Source organism: Thermobia domestica, chromosome 1 (assembly GCF_964235325.1).
Source record: "Thermobia domestica chromosome 1, izTheDome1.hap1.1, whole genome shotgun sequence".
Lineage (NCBI taxonomy): Eukaryota > Metazoa > Arthropoda > Insecta > Zygentoma > Lepismatidae > Thermobia > Thermobia domestica.
This window is the reverse complement of record NC_137454.1, coordinates 117,697,986-117,710,305: the sequence shown is the minus strand read 5'-3', so window position 1 is coordinate 117,710,305 and position 12,320 is coordinate 117,697,986. Positions and strand designations below refer to the sequence as shown.

Here is a 12,320-nt window from a genome sequence, read left to right as displayed (position 1 = left end):
ATATATATATATATATATATATATATATATATATATATATATACACACCAATGTGTCATCAACGAATAGAGGACTCCTTCCCCTGATAGATATCTATTAATGACCGTGTTTATTATCATGACAAGTAGTTTTCGGCGGCAAAGAATACTGATTCATGAGCTTTTGCTGTATGTGTTTCAACTGAGACACACAGCCCAAGAAGCAGCACGAAACATCTGTGCGGCGAAAGGGCAACATGCAGTCAGTTACAACACAACAAAGGTGTGGGTTAAAAAAATTCAAAGAGGGTGACTATGTCTTATCAGGAAAAACGTCATGTAGGATGATCTGCTATCAATATGGAAGCCAAGAGGTAGAGGCGAATCCGAGCATCAGCACCCTTATATTGGATGCGATGCAAGTACCTCAAAATTAACCATACATGGCAATCGTTGGCAAGCTGTACGGACGATGTCGAATTATCCCGCACTATCTTACTCATGAGCACCCATAACAAAAGAGGGAAGTGTGCAAAGTTCTATTGAACAATCTCATGGATCAGCGTTTCATTAAACGAATTGAGACGTCAGATGAAAAGTTGGTTTACTATCGTACTCCAGACACCAGTAATCAATGGCTGGAACCAGGCTAGAACGCAGCATCCGTGGTGAAACAGTGGCTGTTTGAACACAAGGTGATGATTAATGTACGGTTAATTTTGAAGGTCCCGTGCACTGAGAACATGTACTTCATGGTAGTGCTGCGAACGTTGAGCTGTACTGTGAACAACTGGAACGAAAGTATCAAGTTGTATCACAAAATGCCTAAAGTTAATCATCTCAAACGTCTGCTAATGCAGCAGGACAATGCTTTCTGCCAAAGGTCTCTTGTCACTAAAGAAAAATTCCGTAATTTTGAAGATATTGAATTGTTGCCGAATCGTGCCTAAGTCCTGACTTAGCACCTCCATATCACTACTTGTACCGTGCAATGGGGCAAGTTTTGATAAACCAAAATCCTTAAAAATGCTGTTAATAACATTGTTCAATTTCCACAAATTTCATGTATTCTTGATTTTAAGTTTTATCGCATTATAAGATTTAATATATTCCATCTCACATACATATGTGACATCATCACAAATACTCTGCTGCAAATTTATCAGCTTTCATTACTACAGTTTTTAGAAAATATTTTATTCTCCTCTTTAAAATTGAAAATTATTAGTAGTCTTTTTCTTTCTCTGAATCTTTGACTTTCTATATACATACTAAGAAAGATATTGGCTACATTGACGTGCAGAAGTGTGTGCAGACAAGTTTGTGCGTCCGAATAATTCTGCTTTAATTATCTTTTTATACAAAGCATTTCAAAATGGTGTTGCTTTCAGTGCATAATACTTTCTAGAGGTCCTGCACAATGTTCTTAGTAAGAAATTTCTACAGCAAATAATGTCCAAACTAATTCCTTACTAACTATCTTCAGTATCATTCTTATCTTCCCATTTTTCTTAACAGTTTTCATTAGTTTCTCGATCCACGAGGCTAATGTATCCATATTCACATTTCAAATGTTTCAATTAATTTTTATAGCTCTCCCAAAGTTCATGTTTATACTTCCTAGAGCAATAATGGGCAAACTACGGCTTGGACCTAGACGTAGCTCCTGGAAGGTTTTGTTCTGCTTTGAACATCATTCCTAACCTAATGAATGAAAGGAAGAAGCATTAACGAAAATAAAAACATAAATTATATTGGTTCCACTAAAATGTATTTCTTTGTTCTTTTGTTCCGTTTTAAAAAAGTTTGCCCATCACTGTTCTAAAGTACAAAACTTCACACATAATTTCTTATTTAACAACGTACGTAATCCTTTCTTCTTTCCAAGCCTTATTTTGCAGTATTATTCCTTACCCTTATTTTCCTTTTGCATTTTACTGTATTGTACACTTACCTTCATTAATATGTTTATACTACCCACTTCTCTGATTAATATGCATATTTCTTTTACCTCTCGATTTCTCAAAATTTAGAAATGTTCTAAATGAAATTAGTGCATTTTCATATCATTACAAAACTAAGAATAAAGAAAATATTGTTGATAAAATTTCCTAGTGTTAGCAATAAAAATCAAAATAATATTTATGTAGTTTATGTTTTATTTTGTATATACTTAAGTAGCATATAAAACAATAATTTAAAATAAATAAATAAATAGATATACGATATCACAAGCAGCTGTTTTAATTAAATAACATCAAAAAGTTCAGGCGTAACTGATAAATTCTTTATTCTAGTTCCTAGGACGAATTCTTCTATTTCTTCTGGGAGATCGCAACGAATTCAAATACCTAAAAGAAAAATACTATTTACAACAACTTTGACTCACACAATAAAAAATAATATTTTAAAACAAAGAAAAACGAATAGAAAATTTGTAAAATGTACATTGACTTTCCTTATTGAGGTACACTGCAAAAATCATATTAAAGAAATCACAAACACCATGCAGTTTCACCCTTGCTTATCATATAGTAGTTACCGTACAAGAGTAGAATAGACCAGGTGCTCTTAATATTTTTCACTGACATATCACCATACTTAATACAGAAAATATTAATGTACCAAAATAGTGTTAAGTGAGCACAATTTTATTTTTTTGAAACGTTGGTATATATATATATTGAGAAATCAACCATTCTTTGAATCTACTCAATGATTTTTTTTATTAAAATATACTAGTTTTTCAAAATTAAAATAGTGTTAAGCGAGAAGTATATTTGTTTTTATTATGATATTACTGTAAGCAAAGAGTGTTAAAAAGAAATACTATTACAGAATTCGCGTCCTTTCTTCGAAGCTTGTGTTTGTTTAACTAAACGTTGATTCTTAATGTGCCCTTTCAATTGTCTTAACTAAAGTCTTAAGTTGGGTTTAACATTCAACTTATTTCTGTGCTTATTTTTGGCCTGCATAATAGAAGAAGAAAATCCACACTAATAAAGGTAAGTAGCAGCATACACTAACAGAAATTTTACAATTTTAACAGATGAAAAGGATGTCGAGAAAAAATCCTAGGCTGAATTTTCGACTCAGTCACTTTCCACTTTTTTTTTTTTTTTTTTCAGGAAGATAATATTTTCACACAACTTTATAGAAACCGTGCGCACCGCCCAGCAATGACTCGTGCACTAACAGTGGTACTTGTACCACAGGTTTGGAAACCATACAGTATACATTTCTTCTTTCTAAATGCTTCTTTCGTAATTCCTTTTCTTACTTTTTATTTCACGTTCGTCTTTCATGTCTTCATAATTAATACTTCCCAGATTCCGAAAACTAGTAATTTGTTCTACTTATTTCGTTCTTACTTGTACATTTGACGTCAACTGCTTCATTTTAACCATCATTCCTTTTATTTTTCTTATGTTTACTTTCATCCCATATTCTACGCAAATTTTCCTCATGTCTTCCAACTCTTTAATTTTCTTTACAGACTTCTCAGTAGCGCCATATCATCTTCAATTTGTATACACCTAATCCTTCTACTTCCTACGAAGACAATTCTTTACAGGTCCTTTTTAGCTTTCTCTTCTAGGTAGATGCTAAATAACATTAGTGTGAGGTAACATTGCTGTCGAACTCCCCTTCCAATTTCATTATTTTGTCTTTCTTCCTCTGTTCTAATCTTCTTGTTAGATTGTACAAGTTCCAATCCTCCCATTCCAACCCACCTTCTAGATAACTTCCATCAACAATTTACAATTCATCCGGTCGAAAGTCTTTTCTAGTTTAATAAACACAACACACACCTCTTACCTTTTTTTATTAAGAAAAAAATTCCATGCGGTATATATGTACGTGCATTATATTGAAGTACCTTCGTCCACTGAAAGGTAGATATGACCAATTAATAGATCTCAAATCTTTAATATGGAATGAAGGGGGAAATTTCACTCTCACACTATCCTTCAATTATGAAAATACTGTATGTTAAACTAGTTAAATTAACACAAACTATCTGATATCATTGTAAGGGAAGTAGGTGAATCTGAAAGAAGTTTTAAGTGGGTATTGAACTTGTAATATCGAACTGTAGATGGCACGCGAGAAACAAATATGAAATTAGTTGGCTTGGGGTTTAGGGTTCCTTTCAGAACTGAGGCTATATGAGACGTGGAACTTCAGCTAAAAGTGGAATCCGAACCACCGTAATGCGTTCAAGTTTGTAAGGACGAGTCTTCATCCTTACTATTGTTCTTTTTATTTTTTTTTAAATAAATTCGATTTAGTGGAACTTTCATATATTTAGCTTTAAACATTTTAAGTTTATTTTGTATACCTATTGTTTCCTTCCAGGTATGTGTATATATGTTTACCGGCGATATTAGGCGATTTTTCCAGGGGGGAAGAAAGTAAAAAAAAAAAACATTTAAATCAACTTGCTATAATCGTGTCAACCCTGTTGAGAACAACGATTAAACTTAACACACTTGCCTTAGGTTTGGGGGAAAGTATACCAATATTATATCATTTTTATCCTAACCTACAGCAGGAGATCTCACTAAAATTTCTTTCTCAAAAAACACATATGTGCAGCTCCCAACACATACCAATCCTAACCTTACCTAACCAAATTACTTTTTACAATGAATTTTCTATTAACAATTGTCAAACGGATTTACGTTTACCACACTCAATTGAAGAATTTGAATGATATAAGAAATATAACTGAAGGTAGGACGGGAAAGTAGCATCCCCCCTGGAATTTTCTCTGCCTTCCAGTCAAGGATAAAAGCTTTCCAGAGGGGAATTTTCCCCTCCATCTCTTGCCATAATTTGCACCCTGTTTACTGGTAACTGTGTCTTGTCTTCCTTTCCTGTTAGCTTCTCTTAACGTATATAGCATTGGAGTTGTTTTATATATATATATATATAGTTTTTTATAATGACTCGATGGAAAATTTCAGGAGCTTGGGACACGTTTTCTACTTCAAAAGACTTTTTTGCGGATTTTAAGCGAAAATAAAATTAGTAAACTTAAAAAAGAGAAGGGACTCTGACTATATAATAAGGAAGCCTCAGTGCTTTTTCTTTAGACGAATGGTGGGACTGCTACAGCCTCTTTGATGAATGTTGAAGGTTTACCTAGCTTTAGTGATTTTTTTTTATCTCGTAGTAGTCGATCTGAGTGATGATCAAAGATAGATAATAAGTGATTTCTCTGGAGCCAGACTTATGGCTATAGAATATTTCCTATTTCATATTACTCTAGGAAATAATTAAGGACTGGCCTCAGTGATGGCTAGAGTAAGACATAACTGATTTCATTGGGTCAGAGTGGAGACCAAGATAGTTGAAGTGAATTTGAAATTTAAGTTTAGCCAGGAATAAGCTTGAGTGATAGCTTACCAGGATGAGTGATTCCAATTTCTTCCAGATAGGATTGAAGTAGTTTTTTTTAAATATTTTTAACCCCAGAGGCAGATAATTCTTTTGTGAAACTCTTCTTAGATTTTTCTTGTTAGAACAGAGAAGTCAGAGTGATAATCTCTTTAGAGATAAAGTTAACCTTCTTTGATCTCAGTAGTGTCCATAGACAATTACTTTTTTTTTTTTTGACAGAAAGTTGTAGTTCTGATGGAAATAGATGTGGGACAAAACTGTGACGAAATGGTGGATCAATGAACTAGATTGAAGGAAACTATAGGAGTCTGTTGGGATCAATGATAAACAGAAGACATAAGGAATAGGGTTCCGAAGAGAAAGAGCTCCAGTATTGTTTTTTTTTTTTTTTTTTAAATAGGATTTCGTAGAATCACTTTTTTTAAACTCTTGAATAAAGATTACCCTTACCTTAGTCAGATTTTACGTTTTATTTGAGAATAAGGAAAACCGTTGTTTTTTCATGATATTTTTATACTTGTTTGTGGTTTATTTTGATTGGCTTACCCTAGACGAGTCAAATAATTTAGAGAGGGGAATGAACCACAAGTTTCAAGGGTCTCCCATAGGGAATTGGACCGGGACTCTGTAAGACCTGCGCTAAATATTACACCAGCGGTGAAGGCGAAATAAATATGAAGTTATACCCCCAAATAATGATATCTATCAAGGTTAAATATGGAAGTTGTATTCAGTTATGAAATTTCCTCTTTTGCACAAAGAAACGTGTTACATAAAAGGAAAAAAAATGTCAATGATTGCTCACAAAACGGAAGGTAACATTCACTTCGTTTGTTCAATAGAAGAAAATGAAACTGTATGTAAAGGCCCTCTACAAGAATAAAATGTTCATTTTATGTACTTAAAATCGCGCTCTTTTACTTTTATAAATTATGTAGTATAGGCACGCAAATTTTAAAAAGTTGACCCACTACTAGTTTCATAGTAATTCTGTGATTCGCCTTTGCTATACTAGGTTCATAGAGAGGTTGCTTTAAAAATTTCATTCATGCTTTTGCTTATTTCCGCCCATTCAATAGAGCATGCGATTCCTGGTATTGTGTCATTTGTACACACATTTATAAACATGAGTAGGAAAACTATAATTTGAAAGAATTTATATACATTGCTAGAGTACGTGAATGGCTAACCGGTTCTCTCAACCAAGGCATAAGTTTCACAAATTGATGAATAAAATGCACACAAATACTACTATCTACAACCTGGAATCAAGAATTTTACAATAAAGCTGAATTGGCAACAGAAAACAAAGCAGAAGTAAAATTTAAGAGGAAATACCCCATAGTCTACGTTTTAGGAGACTTTAAGATTATCTCATATTTATGAAACGATACAGATTCGTTTTTACACAGAATTGAAGTGTATTGCTTCGTTGTTGTTCCAGAGATTGCTGATCTCCAATACAGCACTGCGTAGGATGGAAATTTTAGAATTCCATAATTCAATCTCTGATCATGATTGATGACAATTAAAGAACTTTCACACAAATTGAACCTGAAATTCGTTTTTACTCGAAATAGAATAAAAATTCATATCGAACATCATGGTTTTAGCCTGATTATAGATTATTTGCTACTCGGTTTCGGGACAACTCCGACTTTCGAATTTGAAAAAAGAATTGACTCATGTTTATAAGGATTTTTTTCTTGTTTTAAGATTCCCTTCACTGTCGTATACTTGAAATTTTCTTCTTTTGCGATATCTAGAGATCAGAAATTACCTGTACACAGATGAATCAGCATTAAAGATCCTTTGCAAATGACACTGAAAGTCACATCCATCGTAATCTTTGCTGCTTCTCTCTATTCCATCGAGAATTGACCGAGCCAGATCATCTAGTTGTCGGTGTTTTCCATCTGCAAAGAAAGGATTTCAATTATAATTTTATAACTTCAAATGGAAATCAATTCAATATTATTGCAGTACACTTAATAGTGCCTATGCCAAGTGAAATGAATTGGTCTTCAAAGTAGATACTGTATCCATAGATCTAGCAGATTATAGCAGAAGGCGCAGATCATTGTGTAGATTAGAAACCATATGATCACTAATTACATATTATTTTGAGAAGAAAACCGAGAAGCATCTTTGTTTCAAAATTAATTCCTTTAGTGGAGTATGTTTCTACTGCTTTGAACAAAGTGGAAAAAAAAAATGCACTGGATCAGTGGAACTCAACGTGAGCTTTAACGCCCCCGAGGGGTATTCTCATTTTCAAAAGATGCGATGGAATAAAAAGGAGTGATTAGGGAGTGATAGAATATTTACGGGGCGTTTAAGATTTCATGATCTGTTAAATCTTTCTCTTATTATTGGACGAAACAACTATCCATTTTACAAACTATCAGAGGTTTACTTTTTTCCTTTTTTTCACATATAATGATAATCAAAGTCGTACGCAGAAGATGAATCCTAAGGGTTTGGACCCCTCGAAATCCCAGTTTTTCTGTAAATTTAGTGTAGTTTTAGGTGTGATTTTCCAAATTTTAATATAATCTACTTCATATTGAGTTTGGAACCCCTTAAAAGCTTTTCACCAGTCCCGAAAAAATTCCTGCGTACATTCCTGATAATAAGAACAACCAGTGTTTCTTCCAGACTTGTTTTTGATAGGCATTGCCCCCCGGAACTTTGGGAGTGCCCCCATAGGAGATCAAAATAATACGTCTATAATATTATAATAAATAGAATATACCGTGTGAAAATAATATGTGCCCCTTCGAATAATAGGTGCGCCTCGCGGGAACATCTTTTCTGAAAGAAACACTGATAACAACATATTTAGATTCCTTTAAAAGAGTCGGTCAAAGAAAGAGGATAGCCCTTTCTTTTGGAAAGTCAGGACAGCAAGCGTTTGTTTTTTAAAAGAAACGTATATATATATATATATGTGTGTGTGTGTTTTAATGTTGAATTTAAGAATTTAAGTCTTTTTCTGGTTCTTATATTGCTTAATCCAAATCTTACATTCAGCGTTGTTCATGGGTGGGTTGGATTAAGATGACGGAGACTGCGCGGAAGAATCACATTCATCTAAGGAGGAACTGGGCTAGATAACCACTATACTAGATGATAGAACCATGCCCCGCAAAGAGAGCATCTCTGGACACATTCTTCGTGAGCGGAGAAATACTTTTATTATTAAGCGCATTTGTAGCTCTCCCAGATTCAGCATCGTCTTCTATCAAGACTCCTCATTTTAAGGTGTTAACATTAAAATATATTCCATATGTAGATTTTACACTTCATTTACGTAATTGAAATTTAAGCAGTGTAATGTGTGACTGAAACCAGATTTAGGTAAGTGCATGTTTTGAATGATTTAAAAAAAAAAAGATTGTTCTTGTTAGGCTTTGAAATCCATTCAATTTCCAAAGACTTTTTGCAGATTTCATAGCATTGAAAAATATAATGAAATTAGTCTATATGAATATACTCGTACGTACAAGGACGCCATAAACTTAAAAAAATACGACAAATTTTGGGTATGGGTTCTTTACATGTAGATGAATTAGAAAACGCTTCAAATACTTATTTTAGAACTTTCGGCAATTCATAGCTCCGAAAGGGAACATTTCCAACCATTTATTACAACTTTGGTGTGTCTTTGTTTATATAAAGAATCACCTTTATAAATTTGATGGTATTGTTGACCCGTACCCACTCGTACTTTTCAATGTTTATTAAATATTAGCCACTTTATACTATAAGAAGTCAGAAATCCTTATATCGGAACAATATTAACAGACATATGTAGGTGACTAATTGTGTACAACAAACTCATTCTTACTTTATTATACATATACACACATCGTAACCCTAATTCTTAATCTGCCTAAACTCCAGCTCATTAATTCCTACATTTCCTTGTGAACCATAAGCGAAAGCAATTTTGTCACTCTACCCCCACTTTCACAAACATTCGTAGGACTTTTTCGAGAGGCGGGGAAGGCCAACACTAACGAAGTCGTGGGTATAAACACCTTGATGCATATGAATTTTATGTAAAACAATTATTATTTATGCACTTTACAGAACTCTATTAACTACAGTAACTACAGTACAATACTAAAGTGGATGAGTAAGCAAACTTAACACGTTTGGACTATATTTCGAAGAACCAAGCCCCTTTAAAAAATCCAGGAGGTCAATTGCCCTTCTCGGCCCCCGCTGTGGGCACCCATGCTTAATTTATTTGCTTAGTGGGCTCACTAATTACTTCGGGTAGGTGGGCTAAAACTTCCCTTTGGACAGAGTACTCATTCAAAATTAAAAGATATGGATCTCAGAGCAACAATAAACTATGAACGCTACATTATGAACGCTAGTGTCGAAACGCCACTTCCTTATGTTAAGAATTCCCTACACATGCAGCGGGTAAAAGAATAAGAAGAGGATGAAAGATTCAATCATCACATGTATGTCAAGACAGAAGGCGGAAAGAGAGCAGCTGAATCATATCACGAGTCCACTACATCCATATTTGATAAAGCAGTCGGACTACTTCGTGTATTAGCACACGAAAGGGTAAGAGAAAGAACAAAAAGTGTGTCTGTCTGTCACCAGTTGAGAAAATTGTTCTCTTAATGATCGTCTTATTATTTTGCGTTGATTGACACTCAAAATTGTCTTCTGCTGCAGTTTATCTTTTTTTAAAAGAAGTTTCTTCCTTAATTAAAAAGTATGTGGAAAATAAATTTGACTTGATAAATAATGAATGAAGATATTCAGTTCGGAAAAGTTTGGAGGAAACTTCTGTTCTCTAAAAAGAATATCTAATGACGGCCTGTTGTTTGTAATAGTCAGTGACAGCTATGAAAGAGGAAATATGTATTTTCTTAGATCCATTCATATAGATTTGTATATTAGATTTTAACCTTTTTAAAAGTCAGAAAGAAGAGACAGCATAATAATTTCTCTACAGAATAGAAACATGCTGTGTTCAGAAATATATACAGTACGTTCATCAAATTATTTTAACTTCATTTCTTTGAGGTTGAAAAATGATTTGAATAACTTACACGATAATTTACTTTGTAGAATGGCAATTCGTTTCGTAATAAATGATCCAGACATAATAAACGTTGAAAACTGAACTATTAAATTTGTTTCAAAATTATTTCAATGTGATTAATGTACCTAAAATTAAAAAAAATATTTCATTTTTTTAAAGTATGACAGGATTCTCGAGCCGTCTTTTAACATATGACAAACCAAGTTAATAATTTCAATTTGTCTAAATGTTGCCATGTTTTTCCTACAAAACGCACTTCATAAATTACAATAATTAAAAATAGTTATGTATACAGGTATTTTTACAATAGAAAAATTAAGCTGATCAATATTTTCTGGAGAATTTACACATAATGATTTATGTAGTAATGGTCTCAGTTTACAGATGCTGAAATTTAGCTGTATACACTTCTTAGCTAAATTCTGTTTACCTGATGACTGTTACTGATAATCTCTTACTCATACAAGAAAACCACAAACGTACAGAAAATGTTGTTAACATTGACTTAAACACTAAATATTTATATTGTCTCAGTTACGCAAATCCAAAGTTGAGGATTCATTGTTTTATCCCAACCATTTTTCTTTTTTAAATGGGGAATCTAATGAAAATCTTTTAATTTAAAATTTTATCTCAAAATACGTTGAGCGATTTGAAGTGTGGCCTATAGGCTTCTGCACAGATCAATGGACAAAATGAAACATGAACATTCAAAAATGATTTTTTCGGTAAGTAGGGAACATGAAAATAAATCTATAGAAATGCGACTTGCGACATTCGCATAGACTATCTTCACTACGATCGTTGCTAGAAAGTTAGAATATATCAACATCTGTAAAAATTTCATTCGAAATTATATATATTAATCTATTTGATGTGTTCAGTATCTTTTTTTTTTTTTAATCTTCTTAAGGAGAAGCCAAATTTTCAGTTTAACATCTCTATTCGCTGCAGACTGTCCTCAAGCGATGAATAGAAGGTGAACGAACAAACCAATGTAATTGTTTTGAATTTGTCTGCTTCCTTATTGGATAATCAAGCTCCAACAACTTTTCAGTCTATTATTTAAACTCAAAATGTACAATTTCCTTAGAAAGTTTCTATATGACACTTAAATAATATTTTATTTTAATTTTTAATTACTAATCTGGCAATCACAGTATTTAATATGCATAGGAGCTAGTAACATAGAAAAGTGAGAATAGTCTGGTGTTATTTCTTTATTTCTTTGCGAGAAAGTTAGTGCGTGCTAATAAAGTTTAGGCATCCTTATTACTAAAATATAAAGTTCTATTTTTAAAGTCAAGTATGAAGTACGGGATGTGTATCTGAAATCCCCACAGATGCTGGGCTTCCCTAGTCATTTAAAAATTCTAGCATATCTCCTATTATCGATTATCGTTGGCTATTTTCAATGGCCTTGTGAAAAGTCGTAATCTTGTAAGGCCCGCTCATTACTTTGAGAAAATATCCTGATGTTTTTCTTTTTAAATAAAATATCTGTACACCTATTTTAAATGACATATTTTGTGTGAGGGAACCGAATTTGATTCCCAACGGGACACTTCTCTTAAATCCAGATCTACATGTCATATGGGAGGCCCGTATATCTTGTGCACCCCTCTGCTCGAAATAATTTGCTGCTCCCCCCGCACAAACTTATGTCTCAAACCTTGATTTTGTAAACATACCACTTCAAGTTGAGTAGCAGTTAGATATTACAAGTTACAACGTAATTTTAAATGACCTAATTCTCTCAATGATGATTATGATATGATGTTCTGCCCGAAGGTAAGTGTTTGACCCGAAGATTCCTGGACAACGTGAACACATTGTAGTTTGCCATTGACTTCCATGGGATA

General features: G+C 33.2%; 1 protein-coding gene across 2 annotated transcripts in view; it reads right to left on the bottom strand.

The window, feature by feature from the left end:
• Positions 1–71: 71 nt before the first annotated feature.
• Positions 72–12,320, bottom strand: part of LOC145666513 (uncharacterized) — a 42,869-nt gene continuing 30,620 nt past the window's right edge. For both annotated transcript variants that reach the window (XM_081733812.1, XM_081733804.1), the window contains exons 2-3: positions 7,165–7,300; positions 72–2,329 (exon numbers count right to left, since the gene is read on the bottom strand). In XM_081733812.1, coding sequence (XP_081589938.1) covers positions 2,272–2,329; positions 7,165–7,300 — 194 coding nt within the window. In that variant the 3' untranslated portion in view covers positions 72–2,271. The remainder of the gene's footprint in view (positions 2,330–7,164; positions 7,301–12,320) is intronic.